At 27.2% G+C, this 19806-nt stretch overlaps 1 protein-coding gene across 2 annotated transcripts in view; it reads left to right on the top strand.

Annotated features, from left to right (window-relative positions):
• The window catches only part of LOC107168934 (neurotrimin-like), a 189302-nt gene extending 169729 nt beyond the window's left edge, over positions 1-19573 (top strand). Inside the window, exons 4-11 of one of the 2 annotated variants that reach the window (XM_089215652.1) lie at positions 3618-3739; positions 4440-4590; positions 6453-6550; positions 11798-11972; positions 12165-12361; positions 12700-12934; positions 14672-14719; positions 14978-19573. In XM_089215652.1, coding sequence (XP_089071778.1) covers positions 3618-3739; positions 4440-4590; positions 6453-6550; positions 11798-11972; positions 12165-12361; positions 12700-12934; positions 14672-14719; positions 14978-15099 — 1148 coding nt within the window. In that variant the 3' untranslated portion in view covers positions 15100-19573. The remainder of the gene's footprint in view (positions 1-3617; positions 3740-4439; positions 4591-6452; positions 6551-11797; positions 11973-12164; positions 12362-12699; positions 12935-14671; positions 14720-14977) is intronic. The other variant, XM_089215653.1, reaches the window with a different exon arrangement.
• The last annotated feature ends 233 nt before the right edge of the window (positions 19574-19806 follow it).

Genomic DNA, 19806 nt, shown 5'->3' with positions numbered 1-19806 from the left:
TGTGTATGTGTACATTATAAAACTAATTTAAAAATAAAAATGTATTTGTGATGCATTTTTTTTTCAAACTATATGGTGTCAATACTCACAACCCAAATTTAGCATACTTTTGTTTCATTAACTAATATTAAATTTAAAAACAACAGGCCAGGTAGCAGAAATTAGGTGAAATGCATTTTGCTTAGTCCACTTATAATATAGTATAATTATGATTTCTAATATACGAGTATAAAGTCGATTAATATTATGAGTATAACATTAAATCAATATCATCATATTAAAATAACTTTCAATGATATCGTAGCTCGATTTACTATACTATTTTTTTATTTTTTTTTTATTTGAAGTTCTCATAAAAAAAATATATCTAGAGATATTAGGTATATTAGATATACTATTGAAGTATGAACAATAATAAATATTAAAATATGTGCTATTCTTAGAAAATTAACGATCCCCTATTATTTTTTAGGTTATTTTAATTTTATAAGCTATTACCGTCTTTCTTGTAGGGTTCAATCGACTACGTTAAATTTTAACTAGAAGAAAAATACCATAAAAACAGAAAAACAACGTTACCATTACGACATTTATCTCGCAGAATAACGTAGGTAACGTTCCAATATGGGCGTTAGAAGGTGTCGGCGCGATAACAACAGATCGTTTTCTAGGTAGCATAACGGGACTAATGGGCTTTGGGTTAGTACGGTTACCAATTGCGTTTGCTTGGTAGACATAAAATATTTCATCTGCTGATGCGGTAGTAAAAACAATATTTTATAAAATTTATATAATTTATAATATTTTAGTACCTATATCAAAACATAATATTATTATTTATTATATGGTAGTTGGGAGGTCGGTAACCTACCGTGTGGGATGTAACGATGGTGGAGCACACTCTGGTTAAAGTGGTAGAGGTAATTTGATGAAGAAAAATTGTGTGTCACTACAAGATAAATCGGACGCGAATGCCAAAAGGTCTGTTTGGTAACAAATCGCCGCCAAAAGTGACTATCTTGTCAACGGAGGTGATGGTGGTGGTTAGCAAACACACACACAAACACACAAGTGTAGTCTTTGGAGTAAAAATAAAAGAGATAGACGTAAAGCACTTTTGAAACACTACGTCTCCCGTGTGCAACAGACCATTATTCAAATAATAATCCCTTAGGGGGCATTGTTGGCAGTTTTCCAGAGAAAAATTAACGATAAACGTTGTTGCGGCGGGGCAACGGCTGCGTCTTTGTCTTAGTCGTCCCGACAGCTAAATAACACGTAAAGTGCATACACACACGTATATATATATATAATACACATGTACACAGACACTGCACGATTTGAGCTATGCCAACCCACGTTTTAAAACTACTCTCTAAATAAAAACAATCTACAAGTGCTCGTCGACCACTGATAAAAAAAAACCAAGCCATCTTCATCACATAAATTATTATAATACATCCATCGCAGGGTCGTCGTATTTGGAAATGTTAAAATTAAGGAGTGGTGTCGGTGCGGGGTTGTGAACGAAATATAAATTAATTGAAGTCAGGATCGTAAAATACATAGAATACGCAGATACTTATACTTAAAAGTTAAAAGTAACAAGGTTTACGATTAAATTAATTTATGGTTCTGATGTTAAAACGAGACGTGATAACAGAACAAATGTGTATATTGATATAAATACATATTATATTTTTTCATTTATTGAGATTTTTATATACAATTATTATATTTGAACAAATGATATTCGCATAACCTTATTCGCAGAAAACAAAAAAAGATAAACTTATTATAAACCTCACACTATTAAAGCTTAAACCTGTCTATATGATGTACAATTCCGAATAATATGTTTAATTATAATATTTTATTAATAAGAAATTAGATATTAAAGGTTGATACCAAAGATATAAAAAAATACACAATTCATTAAACATTGGTATTAGTACAACACAAGGCGCGTCGAATAATTCTGCGGCATTGTATGTCATCATTAAAATATCGCGTTAAACCAACATAATATCTTGCTAGCCGATTTTATTGAAATAAGTTAATAATATCGAAGATGGACTGATAAATATAGTAGGAATAGAATATAACTATAAATGTCCTAAATTGTTATACTCGAGCATACAGTAATGATAATATATAACTATCATAACATTTCTGACATGCCAAATAAAATTTTTTTAAAGCACCGTTGTGATCGGATTAAATTAACAAAATATTATTAATTAAACAATATTATTCACATTAATTTTATTTCGGTTTAGTTACTGACGTATTTTCTCGTATACGCGTATATCTCGCAGTTTTGATTGTTACGTTTTTTGTAATATTTAGGTTAACATTATTCCTATCTATTATCTATATAACTTTGGCTCTTAACACAATCCTTTTTCATACATAATATCAACATGGTGCTCCGATAGCATAAATAATGTTATTATATTGAAACTGCCTTATTCGTACATAAATTCAGTAGGTAGGTAATGCGTTTAGTCGAGTATAGGAAAGTTTAAATTGCTGAAGTCAGAATAGAAGAACTCACTATTCACTGCAGATAATATAACTTGGTTATTCTCCTAATGGTGTATACACATTCGATAATATATTTATTTTTTTGGTGGTTAAGATAGGTTTTTTATTTACACTTTGGCGGTGTCTTAATCGTAATATTACTTGGCGATTACACTAACAGTCCTGGACTGTTTTTTTTTTAATGCAAAAAGCAAAAATATTTCGTTCATATACAATTTTAAAATAATAGAATATGGATCTTATACGAAAATATCAATACTACTAACTACTGTTGAAGAAAAAAAAATGATTTTCAAGTCTCGTGTTGTACATTTTTATGAATTTTATCAGCATCCTCTCATTATTCCTTTTCAACTAAAACCCACAACCTTGTATACATTTATGCACTATTTGTATTTCGTATTCATTTATATTTAGAAAAGCAAATTTGTGAAACTTTGAGAACATTTAAAATGACCTATACATTTGTTTCAAAATCATTTTTTTAATAATTATTATTATTCTTTTTTTTTTTAAATTTAAGCTTAAAAAATTTTACCCTAGAAAATCAAGTTCACAACAACTAACAAATTTTGATTAAGTAAAATAACATAACAATAATGAAACACTTTGAAATTTCAATAAACTCTAGTCATATTATTATTTGTTCCATTATTTTTTCTCCACTTTAATGTCTAATGTCGTACAAATATCGAGCATTGATTTAGGTCAAATCATCTTTTAATCTAAATTATTTTGTTTATAAAGCTGGGTTTTTTTTCATTTCGAATACTTTTTTCTTAAAATAATACTATTTTGGCAAACCCATGGAATTCAGTCCTATCAGCGTCGTATAAGGTTTCTGTTATATGAAATTTTGTCGAGATTGCAGAGAATTTGGTATCGAACATGTTCATAGGTCTTACATTTTACAAAACCCCAATTGGGTCTACCAACCTCTGTGTACAATTTATTTATTCAAAACATCTGTATTACATACACGTCTCGAGATGTATTTATTTATGTGTGGTTATTTTATTATGGATTTTTTTACGTTAAGCTAACAATATTGATGTTTGTTTATGTTATAGTTCCATCACGAATTAAATCGGTAACGTCAGGAGGAAATATTGACACTAAAAAGGATTCTATGATTAAATTAAACTGTGAAGCTGACGGAAATCCTGTTCCTAATATAACATGGACAAGAAAGGTAATATATTATATTATTTTAAAACAAAACATTTGTTAATATTACTAATTATTAGGCAAAACATATTTTATGAAATATCTTATTAGATTTAGTAACCAATCTTTAATATTGTAATTTTTATTATAGAAATTTGAGTTTAAAAAAATTCCAGTTCTAAATAAAAAATGACTATTCCGTATGAATCAAAAATGTTATTTCTCTCCAAAATAGTCTATAATCTAGACACACACTTAAAATAAATCGACGGTTTAAAGTAACAAGCATTATTTATAAACCGTGTTAGTTTACTATAATTCTAATACGTATATATGTAAAACGACAAAAGCATAGTAGTATGGTACAAATAGAACACAATATAAATCAAAATGTTTAAAAAGATTTTAGTAATAATAAGCACCGTTCAAGAATAATTATTTTAAATTCATCTCAATAATTTTGGGCGAATTTCATAACAAATAAAAACGGTGATATTGAGATTAAATCATAAACAAAATGACACTCCAATTGATTCGAAAAACATTATTTATACAATTTCGTTAATTTTACAGAACTTAGAAATATCTACCGTGCAATTGTTGTAAAACTGTTTTTTTTAGTGGTGTGGATCCATTTGAACAGTCATTGAGAATCCTTGTATAATTTCTCTCATATTTTACTAAATACTCATTGTAATCCATTAATGTTCGTTTAAACACTTTAGAATAACGTACTTCCAAATGGTGAGAGAAATGCAACTGGCGATACATACATAATTCAATCGGCCACACGTCACGACGCTGGATTGTACATATGTACAGCTTATAACGATGTTGGACAACCTGCTGAACAAACTATTACAGTTAACATTCTATGTGAGTATAATAATTATACTTAACGTTTTCAAAAAATATTAATACGACTTATATTTATATACTTATATAACTTATTAGTAAAATAACATGTAACTCTGAATTACTCGAAATAATATTTAAAAAAAAAAACCATGAGCACAATATAATATAGGAGGTACCTATTTTATTGCGAATCATACAATGCGTAATGTTATGATGGAACTGGACGCATCATTTAATTATTTAATCAATCTGTATAACTATAAAGACAAAAAAAATGTCAACACTTTAATATTGGTCGCCCTCAAAAATAAAAATAACTTAAAAAGCTTAAAAGTTTTAAGAAGAAAAATCAATTAAATAATATAGTTACTTTTATTCAAGATAAAAAAAAAAAAATATTAATCAACAAACTAAGTGTTATTATTTTATTTTCATTAAATAAAATTAGTAGGTATTTATAATTTATATAGGTACCTACTTTTTAATTATGATTTAACAAATCATTTGATTGGTAACTATTATAAGTATAATTACTAATAAGGGGAGTGCAAATAATGCACTCAAACTTCGAAGTACCTACCGCTTTTGTTGCCATACTGATGAAAAAAAAAATAATAACATTACAACCGATAAATTAAAATAATATAAATACGTGGGGCATACGTTCAAATATGTGTATTATTATTTATTGAAAATTCACATTTTGCACCAACAAAATGAATCAAGTACTCGACTTAAGCCCGATAAATATACAAAACATACTAAACGTGAATAATGATACGTTGATAGGTTATAGTAAGTTTATACACACAGAAATTTTATTAATATTATAGATTTAATTTGTTTTTCATTAGTTGCAGACTATTGAATATACTTATTCTCTTATATTAAATTACCATTGTCTAAGCACATGATAAGGGTTGAGCACATTCCACTCTTGTGAGAATTTCTCTCATCGTGTATATCTAAATAATGACGCATACATATTTTGTAACCACGCGATCATTTATTGAGTATCATCAACTCTAGTTTTAACTCGTATATAATTTTTTATCATTAAAAATGTGTAGATGTGAAAATTATGAATAAAATAGTATTTCTTCACCATGCGTGTGTGCAAATTCAACCTACTTTAGAATAAGAAAAAATATAATGTAATTTACATCAATTATGATATTAGCATAGTATAAAGGAACAGTCTACAGTGGCCGATCCCAATTCATTTTTAATTACTTTATGATCATAAATAAAAATAATAATACATCGATATGAGACGATAAAATTTGTATTATAATTTATTATTACTAGTAAATCAAAAAACTTCACCTTTACCGTAAAAGTATTTGTACATTTCGAACGGTCTGTATGTAGAGCACTAAGGGATAGGGTTCTTTATTTTGTTATCTTTTATTTTCCAACTCACACAAATACACACATTATTATTGTTTGGTTTATAAAAGAATACTATTACAAATCCTCATTCCGAAGTGTCTCTGTTTTGAAATAGTCCTCAATTAAAGATAAGTATATACTTAATCTTATAGTTCTATTGTTTAATAAATCGAATTATAAGCTGACAACTTTTGATGACACTTGTGCTATGAAAATAGTTTATAAAACTATGAATATATAAAAAAAACAAAAAACAACAGTGAATTCAAATTATTGTAGAACAAAATTTAATTTTTAAGACAGCTGATATTAGCATTACTTGGGTAAATGTTAAGATGTGCATACAAATACTAATATCTGTTGAAATTTATTCTGAAGTGTGTACACTGTCCTTGATTGTAACTTCAAAAATCAATGTTTAGTAAACTAAATAATTTAGTGAACTGTTCATTAAAAATACATCAAAATTAATCACGTCTGATTTTTAGATCCTCCGGAAATTGAAGTTGAACGCGTATGGGTTCATTCTGGTGAAGGAAACGAAGCACTGCTAGTTTGCATAGTCAACGCTGAACCGCACGCCGAGGTAAATATTATACATTTATGCTTATAATATTGGAACAAAATCTTAAAATCTCAGATTTTATTTTATCACCGAGTGCTTTTATCGGTTTCTTTTTTAGTTTACCTGCACTTATTTATTTCAGAGCTCAAAGTTTAATAATTTAGTTTAAAGATTTAAATTGAAACTTTCATATTTATTAATACTGCAGTGAAATATTGATTCAATTTTCGTAAGAACTATAAAAATCGGTAAAATACAAATTTTTAAAATGTTATCTTCATAAGTGTAAGATATATTGTACCTACACAAATAAATTAGCATATTTCTGTATACTCGTATAGCAATTAAGATTCTCACCGGCTTGCTTAATACGTCATTAATTTATAACTTGTATGTATTAATATTTAATTATACCTATTGTTGAATAAATAAAAATAATAATTTATTTGTGTACTCCACTAAAACGTAAGGTATAAAATATAAAACATATTATATTGATTTAATTACTCTAAACGTACAATTAGTAATTCTAATGGTCATTCAAATAGAATTCTCTTAGTTCTAAAGTTAAAGCGGGAGACGTGTTGATACTCGTAGATGATTATAACATATATAAGTGGTAACCATGCCAGAATTGTCAAAACAAACATCGTGATATATGTATAAAAACAAGTTCTAAGTCTGTGAGTGGGGTACAACAAATCTGTCAGCCAGACACACAAATACACAACATTATGGACAATAATTGAAACTAACTTTAGTCGATGTATAAACACTCGATATTAATATTGTCGTAAAAGGGCTATTCAGTTGATAATTAAACTGCTTATCCGGTTTGATTATTCAAATCCTTTAGGTGTTAATATATTTCTGTGGTTATGTAACTAATACAAAATATGTGTTGTGTGTATCACCATTCCAACAGCTTATGGCGTACAAAGTATTTTTTTTTAATACAAAGCTCATAATATCCACAATTATACTTAACTACAGCTTTTTGCATACTTACTACAACAACATAATATTATTAACTAAAGATATTTTGGACGTTATGCTTCCTATTTATATATATCTGACCTTACAAATCTTACAGCTCCAGTAATATAATATATTTATATATATATATATATATATAAAAATATAAATGAGTCCAAAAATGTTTAACAATTCATCAATTGAGAACGGCTGTACTGATTTCGCTCATTCTTTTTTTTGTCGAGTTCGTAATTGTCAAAAGAAGGATCATATAAATGAAAAATTTAAGAAAGTTACCGAGTTAGAGGAACATGATGAGGTGGTGATAGAATTTCAGTGGCGTCGTCTACGTTTGTCCATCAAAAAATAAGCTAAATAATAATTATATAATAATAATAATAATATTTTTTTGTAATCAATGGTAACCATTTAAATTATAATTTTTTTATTTTACCAATTAGAATTTAATGATCATAAATAAGACCAATTTGGTTTAAAACTGTTTTAAATTGTATCACATTAGGGCTGTAATACTTTTATCTACACCGTTGCCTAATTCAAGTAAAGAATAATTAAAAGTCTTCTATTTAATTAATTAATTAAATTAATCTAATTAATAAATCACAAGCGTTAGTATGTTTAATGGGAAATTCATATGGAAATAAAGTAAATAAAAATAGATTTCTGTCTGTTTATTCTTTATACATTCCAATTCCAATTGGAGGACCGAATGCTATGACATTTGATATAATTATAATTGCAGTATTTATCTAAGCGTGATTATTGGAAACATGTATAAATTATGCATATATTGTAAAGCATAAAGGATAAACAGACATCATAGATATAGATATAAAGCTAGATAGATAGATAGCTGTATATATATATTGATATCTGTTTGTCCTATATACATTCTTAAACAGCTGGACCGATTGTGACAAAATTTGGTACATAATTTTATTAGAAATATGGGCAGAAGATAGGTTATGTTAGAAAGTGATATGCCTAAATATTATTCAATTTAATATTTAGATTGTCAAAATTATATTGATAAAATGAAAAAAATTACATAATGATATACGAAATTGAATATCGCTGTAAGATTATAATATATTTGAACCACTATCTATCATTATGTATAAAAATATACTGCAAGCATCATCACATGAAATTAATTTAACACACAGTATGAACCATATAAGATATAGAATTTTTAACGGGCTACGAAGTGCACGGGTTCAGCTAGTGTTATCTAAAATAGTATGCAGTCAACAACAAATTTACAGACATGCGCATATTGATATATTATTGTATTACTAATTTGTCGAGCACAGATATTTTTCGAGTAAAACCATTAGAGGCTTAGTCCAATATTTATCATAAATTTTAATTTAAACATTTGAATACAAATCGAAGTATAAATTTTTAGAAGCATTTATTCCTATACAGTGTACGACTTGGACATACAAACTACCAGCTTACCGTCATTGTATATTTTTATTAATGGTACACCTTTAATATTATTGCTGTTAAACGAACCTACTTTTTACTTTGTATTATAACTCGTAAGTCGAAAACTTTGATGAAACTCACAGGACAATTAGAGAGCGAACGAACAACTAACTGCAACATATCTCAGGGGGATTCAGCGTGTTGACAGGCCGGTGCTCGGCCGTAGTAGTTCTGCTCGGCCGTTCATTGTTGCACACAGCCGTTTTCCGTACGTCTTCACTTTCGAAAATTGTAAATTGGTCCCTTCCGGCCACCTGTAAATTACAAATTTTGTCGTTGAAAATCACCACGCATCGAGTATTTGTCACTGTTTGTCACCGTATACACGGGAAACTTTCTCTCGAACAAAAAAGACCAGAGAAAAAACGACAGTTTATAGTTTATCTTATGAACATTAATTATGGCAACAAAATAACTGCATAGTATATTTTATATTAGGTATATAATATTCATTCAAACTCACACACACACACATATATACATAAAACATAATATTAATACATATTCTGGAAATTATCTTCTAGTTTTACTTAGATACAGAAAATAATATGGTAATGGTAGAGGCGAGGAGCAGCAAAAATAAATAATTCCGGTATTATTTGTTGTGTGTGAATCACGAAGTATATTTCTTTTAATTTTCAATAATAATAAAGTGTTAAATACGGGTATGTGTACTCGGAAAGGTCGGACGTCGAATATTATGTCAGAAAACGACGGGAAACCTGACGATTGGCGATTTTCTGTATTGAGTAATTTTATGGTGATGGCTTTCAAAGGTATCAAATTAATATTTTTTTTTTTTTTTATTAATGAATACCCTCGGCAACATGGGCCATTGAGTTTAACGTGAGCAATTATTAATATAAAGGGGGAAAAAAATTACATGAATTGTATCTATATCTAAATTAAACTAAATTTTGGTAAGAAGATTGGCGGCTGTGATGAATTGTATGATGTTGGTAATGGATTGAGGATTGTTGTTCAATATTTCTGAAAGTGATGATTCGGGTAGGATGAAGCTTGTACGGGTACTGAGATATGTTCGGCAATCGGTGAGGATGTGTTTAAAGATGGCATCAAAAGTGGACATCTTATTACACAAAATTAAACCACATAAAACATAACACGGACAATTGGACATTTCCCTTCGAAATCCAAAGAAAATTCGAAGTAATAATAACCAGACTGAGAATAGGACACACAAAAATCTCCCACAGTTTTTTAATTTCCAGGGAAGAACCTCCAATATGCACAACCTGCGGTGTTCAAGTAACCAAATTAATATTATTATATTTCGCAAATATATATTTTGTGATATGATTTATTATATGCGTATATATATTACTATATATATATTTTAATTAATTTTTTTTTATGAATGATATAATTATAATGTTTATAGTTATTTACTTTTTTTACTCTTTCCAAAGGGGTTGAGGGATGTATATATGGGATCTAAATTGATTATCAATATGTATACTTTGGTATGATCTATGTTACTTCTATGATTAGTTTTAATATCGTTAAATGTACGTTTATGCTTCAAATAATTAACCTTTAGAGGTAGGTAGTAGTAATCTTGTAATTGTAAAATGTATAAAATAAATAAAGTGTATCAGCCACGATTACGAGAAGCCTCGTTTTAGAGAGACAAAGGCACTGAAACTTATTGACACATCAACTTTACAAACAGCATATATTATACGGTGGAGCTTCGATTATCATTTGATATTCAAATGCTAACATCTTTTAATAGTTTGTTTAACAAATGAATATAATATTGGAATTGAAAGTGAGATCAAGGTAAATGCTTATCAAATGAATAAATCTCAAACGGAGAACATATTTAGTACGTTATTAATTTGTAGTATTTTACAATCGAGTTCAACTGAATTTCAATTTATTGTAGGTATAGTTAATGTATTGGACTCAATATCATAATTATAGATGGCTGTAGTATAGGAACTTATTATATAAATATTTTAAATAATATGTTAAACAACCATAAATTTATATTAAATGAAAATTCAAATAGAATAGCTATTACACGTTTCTCTCGAAAATGAAGAAAGGTGGATGATTGTATTTGAACTTACGATTGGAAGTGGTTTGCTAACATGGACCATGATGTGATTTTTGAATGTTTGTTTGACCTTTTATATCTGAAGTATAAATGAAATGAGAAAAAAATAACAAAGGATTGTATATAAAATTTTAATTACTGTATAAATTGTGTCAAAAAGCTGACTGCAGACGTGTAGTAAACCTAGTGGTTAACCTGTGGTTTTCAAGTCATTTATAAGTGTTTGTTTAGGAAGAAAAACCATCTTTACCCTTTTTTTTTGTAGCTTATGGATTGTGGGAAGAAAATTTGTTTGTCATGGTCGAAAATGTATATATTTTAAATGTAATATATTCTGCACGTCATGTATAACGTGTGTGGATGGACCATACACTTTTTAAATATAGATTAATTTTCGTGATTATTTACGTAACATTAAATTCTCATTATTTTTTATTACGAGCTTTATTTTAGTAATAATATTATTAATAATACATTTTAAAATATTTATTACAATAAATGCGTACGATAAAATGTGATTGTATGATGTAAGTCAATCATTGGTAGGTATCAATAACAATATTTGGATTTTGAAAAACTTACTGTATTAGGTACCTCCAAGGTTAAATTGAAAAAAAAATATTAAAATATTAAGATTTTTGATATTTAGTCGCGACTAGTTGAAATATCAACGTTTAATTGAGTACGGTTTTTTACAGGTGTCTTGGTATAGAGACACATTGAAGTTAGACACGAACGAACGTCGCATAACTGAAGTTAGAGGAAGCAGACATACCCTTATAGTGAGAAAAGTGCAGGCCAGTGATTTTGGAAATTACAGCTGTGTGGCCGACAATGTCGTAGGAAAGAGCAGAGCTTACGTCGAACTTTCAGGTGAATACAAATAATCAATAGATATAACACATTTGTTTTATTTTTATTATCTAAATATGTGCTTAGATGCGAACTAATAGAAAATATTAAGTAAGATATGTATAACTATTGTCTTCAGTTTATATATACATATTTTTTTTTGCTAAATGTCTACTCTAAAATAACATTATGTGTGTTTTGGTGTCTATATAGGAAAACCAAATCCTGTGAAGATAAACAGCAACAAAAATGGACGACACCAGAACAATTACAACATATCTTGGTCGGTGGACAGCTACACTCCCATCGAAGAGTTCAAACTGTTCTACAGGAAAGTTCCACTTCCCGACGAGTCCCCAGCCGACACGCGAACTCAATACCAGTGGCCAAAGAAGCCCCCTACTCGTAACGTACGTGAAACAATATTAAAATAAACAACTTTCTTTTTCTTTTTGTCATATTTATTTTAATTTGTACGATCTGTATAAAATATAATATTTATAATAAGCAAAATAGATTAGATATAGTTAGGGTTAAATAAGAGGGCTTGGCTGGCTTGATTGAAGAAACTATTCAATAATTATTATAGTACTTAGTTGTGTGATTAGTCGACTCGTCGACTATTAAGTATTATACAATTATTCGAAATCGAAATCGTTTAGCGTGATAATAGTATTATTATTTCCATATTATCATAATATTCACCGGCATATTATAACAAATATGTTATAATTTAATGCTTTCTCAGGACAACGAGGGATACGGCAGTCCGATTTACGGCTACAACAGCATGCGGAACGAATGGAATGATGTGATCCTTCCAGCCGTTCCCAGCGAACAATTCACTCACCGCATGTCATACAACATCCGTGGATTGGACACCGCTTCTGAATATGAAGCCAAAGTAATGGCCAAAAACCGATTCGGCTGGACCCCGATGTCCGATGTATTCAAATTCGTCACCTCCGCCACACCAGAAATTGGTAAGAACATACTTCGTTTTTTAATAACAATACGAACCTCCCTTTATTTTATCTAAAACAAAAAAAATCAAACGAAACAGAAAAACATCACCATTGTTCATTGTTCACCATATTTAATACAATAGTGAACAGTTCAACCGTAAGTACAAGTACGTAAAAAATACAAGTTCATGTACCTAATAATATTTGTATATTATATAGAACGTAATTATTATTCTGACATCAACCGTTTAATATGACATTACATACGTACACAATCGTGACTACTTATAAGCTTAAACAAAATATCAATTTATATTTTCCTCTAACAAGTTGATGGTTTAATGTGATTGTAATAGATAATATTTATTATAACTTTTTTTTTAAAATTAATAATATACATCGTGTACAAATTATATACACCATCTATCTTATTACCTTACCTATAGTTCCACATAGGTGCGAGATCACGCGATTAAGTTACAAAATTTGTTATAAAGTATTAAGATTTAGATGGAAATATTGTCGAAGTACCTAGTTGACATGTTTAAAAAAGTGTTCACCGCCGTGGGCTTATCTACGCAAAAAATATTTTGCTATTTTTCAAACATCCATCTTGCGTACTCTATGTGTATAGAATTGCAATAAGGGTGTGTGTAAATATTAACCACCAGAGCGCCCTGTATTGTGTGGTGTGACTGAATTCTATAGAGAGTAATACTACACTTCAGGAGAGAATACATTTAGTTGGCGGCCAAAAGATAATTTCAAACTTTTTTTCATATAATATTGTTTCGATGCATTTTGCTAAAATAAAATCTTACATTATAGAACTACAGAAAGGATATTTTTACTTTTCATTTGATGTTTTTTGACCTAGGATGCTTAGCGTCACGTATTTTATGATATTATAGAAACGTCGTATTTCGAATTAGAGTCGTAACATATAATAATATTATCGACGCAATAATAGTGAACGTGTCCCTTTATTGGATTACCGATTGTAAAAATACTAGCGATATTTGCACAAAATATTCGACAAAAAGTTTTTAATATTATTTTTGGAAAATACTATAGGGTATGCATATATTATTAAAAATAATTTGAAATATTTATTTAATAATTTTATTTTACGTACAAATACAAATAAATATATAATTATTCAAATAATATTATAGGCTTTATACTAATTATTATTATATCTATTCAGAAGTTTCTAGACATTTCCTAATAATATTTTCCATTTAATTTTGCTTAGATTAATAATTATTCAAACTTCCATTTTTTTAGTTTACGATAACACAATTGCATGCTATATAAGCGTTTTGAATGTACCTACCTACGTTTGTAAATATGTATTTTTTTTTTTTTTTAATTTATTAGGTAGTTTAAAAAATAATACATACATATAAATATATAATATGGCGTGTTTGCATGAAATACTACTAATTGCCTGATTTTATGCAATACCACACAAATACGAAAAAAAAAAATGTTTGACGTGTATTAATTGTTTAATTGCCGAGCACTATTACGGCGGCCCACCGATGTTTCTGAGAGATAAAGAACACATAACTCATGACATAACCGAATTATTTGAATGGGAGCATTACTTACAATTTTACTTCTCTAACACGAGACTATAATATTTTTATACAAAAACAAATACAAGATATATTTTTATTTAATTTATTTTTTATTTTTGCATGGTTTTTATTATTTTTATTATTTTTTTTTTTCATTGGCTGGCATGAGTAGAGTCGAATCCAAAATATCAAGCATCCTATGGTATTTCAATGACATCAAGTGTGTATTTCTTATTTTTAATATTTTTATCATATTATGTATTTTATTCTTTTATTTTCCAACCACTCTATCAGGGTTTTACTGATAGTAACAAAGTGATTTGTTTAAACGAATTAAATGCATCATGAAATTATTTATATTCCGTATGATGTTTGCTCTATGTATTTTTATCGTTAACACATTATACGATATAATATATAGGTGTATTATATAAATTGCATCACCGTACTCACCACAAAATATGTGTTTATTTTTTAGATGCCGAAGCTCGTGATCTTGGCTCAACTTCTTCATACAACGGATTCACCAAACGCAGTTACAACGTCATCATATTCGTCGTCTTCACCACCCTATACTTTGCATTTAACACCATTGTTTAAATCCCTAAAATCCTACAACCATAATCGAAGCAGTGGCATAAATATATTGTAATACAGGGCTAGCAAAAAATCTACAAGGGGTATTGCATCTTTTAACTTAACTATTTACATAATTTACTTAAAATTCATCTTTGTATGTTTTAAAATCTTTTACTTTAAACGAAAAAATAGAGGGGGGAGAGAATGAGTGAATATGCCACTGCTTTTACCACTGCAATTGAATAGTTAACAATAGGCAACTAATAATTTATCATCCAAAGACATAAAAGCATCTCTTTTAGAATAATAATAAACCTTCCAATCGAAATGTATACATTTAAAATTCCTGATCAGTGTAATCAATTCCATAGTTCCGGATAATGGAAAAAACTCAAAAATAAATTTTCAAAAAATAAATACGTACCTACCATCTAAATTAGAATATTAAAAAATCCATCCTGTAAAAATAGTGGGCATTATTGAAAAAAAAAAATGATTTTAATTTTAAACTATGATAATTTACAGAGATACCAATTTCAAGTAACATTTGCTTGAATTTCTAAGTAGATTGCATGAATAAAAATTAGTGTCAAATATTTAAATGGAGTCGATAAAATCATGAGCTACGTGTTAAAAGCCACAATTTCTTTCTGCCAAAGAAATTAAATTTTAGATATTAGTTTTAAATCACTAATGCATTTCCCAACATAATTTTCAAATTTTTGCTAATTTAAATCTTCAATAATAATGGTTTTCGATCATATAAAAACAATGGACATGATGTTTTTCCTATGCAATTATTTAGTTCACTTACGTTATGATTATAATATGTCTACTGTAGTGTAGCGATGATATTATGCGAGTCACATAATTATACGTAGAACTAGTTAAAAAAGTTGGATAAATTTTCGTTATTGGTGATATTATTTTTAATAAAAATAAGAATCACTATGTCTTAGTATACATTTACGTTCTCATTGTCAAACCAATGTGTTACAATATTGAAAGTCGACCTCCGTACTAACATGATTACAAGTTATTTTTATTTATATGCTGTTAAAAATACACTCTGATAGTAAGTACATTTCAATATTTCTATAGAAGATCTTTACTTAAAAATGTAACATTCTCAAGTTAATTAAATTTTTTATTTGAAAATAAAAAGTCTAATAAATATCAGAAAATCGTGCCAAATCATCCACAAATTATGTTCTTGAATAAAATTAGGTAACATAACATATTATGTTTGTCTTCATCAATTTTATTAGTTAATTCTATGTGAATGTTCTCAGATATTATATCCTAAGTAATCATAAGAATATGTCAGTTTAAATTTATAATTTTATACCTATGCGTGATAACTGTTCTTTTTCTTCGAGTCATTCAATATAGAATTTAGGTATTTCAGTCTTAAAAAAAAAATAATAATGTTTAATTGCTTTTAAAATATATTACATAAAGATACAAAACTATCTAAACCGCGTGTTTTTAATAAAAAAGTGCTTTTACTTGACTTGCGTACCTGTCTAATAATATCTATTGGATATGGTTCAGAAATTATTACTTTTTAGAACCTAATTTTAATAACTGGATTATTAAGTAAATGTATTAATATTATTCCCATAATATAACCATCGAGGTCCATGGTTGTAGATGGCATATTTAGAATGCCATTTTTCATACTTTAAAATATATTTCACATAAAATTATTTTGAACACAATAATATTATTATTATACCTCTAACTGTTTTATGTATTAATTAAATTAGTTTTAAGGAATCGCACTTCATGAACAGTATAATAAGTACACACATTGTTCACGGATAAACTATACATATGATCATCATTATCACATAAGTATTATTATAGAGTTATATAGATGACAGTAGTCAAAACTAGAGTTTTAGTTATTTTATAAATAAGTGTAGGAACGTCGAGTGACCATCAATAACATAAGCTTATGAATATTATAAAGGGGATGTTTAATTCGTAGCGATAAAGTGTATGATCTGTAATTGACTTTTTACTGGTACCTACTACAACTACTTAAATTGAATTTTGCCACATTAATTCAAAAGCTTAACTGTAAATGTTCGCCAGAATACCAAAACAGCAAATTTTCATGAATTAAATACGAGCTCTTTTTTTTTTTTCTATGATCGTAATGGAAAATGTATGAATGAGGTGTTGTCTTCAACCGGCATTGATAATATATATTTGATTTTTTTTTTAAATGTAGTTTCTATAATAACATATATATTATTATTTGATATTATATTTAAATAAGATGTGAAAATTTTTGTGAGACGAAATGGTTGGATAAATAAATTGAAAATACATTAATTAAACATGGGAAGTTTGCGTTTGGGAAAGTTCGTGAAAATTGCAATGGGTTTGAGTGGATAATTTTAAATCAATATTGTAATGTATTTAAGTGATATTCTTTTGATTAAATTATACTGTAGTCTGTAATGTGTTTGGGCAAAATTTTATCAACTCAATTTACCTCTCATTTCGTCAGACTTGGGCTTGTCCGTGAACTCTTCTGGGATGATTGTTAACTCAGTTTTTTAAATTAAAAATTACGAATCTAATTGAGTAAACCATATTATTTAAATTATTTTTAAAATTATTTATAATACGGATGATTAAAAAAAAAAAATTAAAAATCATATGTTAAAAAAATGTATTTTAAAATTTTTTAAAACAATAGGATCTTCTCTAGACATTTTAATATATAATACTCAAAAACTATTATTGTATACAGCAAACATCTTTTTGTTCCGGTTTTTTAAATATTTCCAATAAATTACTCAATAAAACATTTAATAGAATACCGTAGTTAGGCTTATCTCTTTTTATTAGAAATGTTTAATTTTATTATTATGATTATTTTTTTTTTTGAATTTATTTCAATACATTACTTATTATTTAATGGCTGTAACTAATAACATTATAATATTATTACGTGTTCACATCACAAACAATTTTCAAGCACAACTGATGTTAATTATTTGCTCTTTAATACATTATCTACAGCCATTATGTTATACATATATTTGGAAAAATCTTTAAAATATTATATTGGGCAATATTTCCGGTCGGTTTACAATTAAAATTGTCCTTAGACCTAACACATTAACTTCAAACACATTGCTTTTTAAGATGATAAAAGGGTAATTCGTCCAAACACATTACGCTCAGATAAAAATATTATGGCCCAGATACTGTAGGTACATCAAAGGAAAATATTGTTTTAATGATAATAACATTATGATCAATTGATTTTTTTGAAAAATATCGGTTAAGAATGAAATCTATGAGATGTTTGGAGGGGGTTTTGTATCACCTTATATTAGAGTATGTTAAATGATATTTAAGTTGTTACGATTATATAAGTCATTAATATTATATGTTACAATAGTTTCGTAAATTAAAATTAATCAGTTTTAAAATATAATTAGTGTGTTGATGTTTTAATTGTTAAATTATATAATTATTATGAGTATATTATACACATTATTACTATGAATGTTATTATTATAATTAAATTAAACATTAAACTATACTATTATATTAAAGTAGAATATTATACTTCATAATACTTATAAATGTCAAAACACACATAGCTATCTATTTCAGACTAATATAGCAATTTTATTAATCAATTGCAATTTAAAAAAAACTACATTTTAATCAATATAATTATAGATACATTTTTCTGTATTTAATCAAACTGACAGAATAACATTTACACCTTTTTTTAACTACAAAATAATATTAAACGTGAATATGAAACACTAACACGAAAGTTGCATAAAAAATAATATAAATTATACCCAAATATTTATACAATTTAAGTAAATATCGACAAAATATTTTATTAAATTGTACATGTCATCCATAGAAAAATAAAAACATATATATTCTACTATAAAATAAAAAATAAATACATTATGTCTAAATATTAGAATTAAGGATTTATTAATTTTTTTTTTAAACTATTTATCCCCTCCTACATATTTCTCATTAAATTATAAATTCTTCATGAGTCGTTTGTAGTTTTTTAATTTTAATTTTATATAATATATACTTATTTTAAACGATTTCGATTGTTATATATGTGTATTTTTTTTATTATTATTTAAATTTATGGATCTTTTTAATAATATCATAATAATAAATTATTATTATTATTATTATTTTTATGTATGTGTACCTAAAGACTTTTTGTTGTTAATGTAATAACTATTATTCTGCTACTTCTTTTATTATTATATATCTATTTTTTTTTTTAAATTATTATTATTAATGTTTAAGTATATCTAGTGGATAGTAAAATAAAATAGAAGTAGGTAAAGTGTAAATAATAGTTACCTACCTACTTAGTAGTAAAACATTAATATTTAAGGCTATTAAAGGATAGCCATTAACCTATAATATTATTATGATATAATTGATAAATATTATTGAATAAATCGAGTGAATATTTCAATGTGTCATTATTTAAATGTTATAGCGTTAAGTTCACTAAAATTATTAGTAATATATTTCTTAATACCATTAAATACAAAATAAAGTTTAAAGTGTAGGTACCGTCGAACATTTGCCATAACTATGTGTGATTCTATGAATAATAATTAAGTACCAGAAAACAAAATATTATCATCATATTGAAAATATTATGCTGTGTTGATAACATTACAGGTCTTGATTAGGCTGGTGAGC

The sequence above is a fragment of the Diuraphis noxia genome, unplaced genomic scaffold, assembly GCF_037042655.1.
Source record: "Diuraphis noxia isolate RWA-SAM2 unplaced genomic scaffold, SU_Dnox_SAM2 contig0001, whole genome shotgun sequence".
Taxonomy (NCBI): Eukaryota; Metazoa; Arthropoda; class Insecta; order Hemiptera; family Aphididae; genus Diuraphis; species Diuraphis noxia.
Note: the sequence above shows the minus strand (reverse complement) of the source record. Positions and strands in the feature narration are given on the sequence as shown.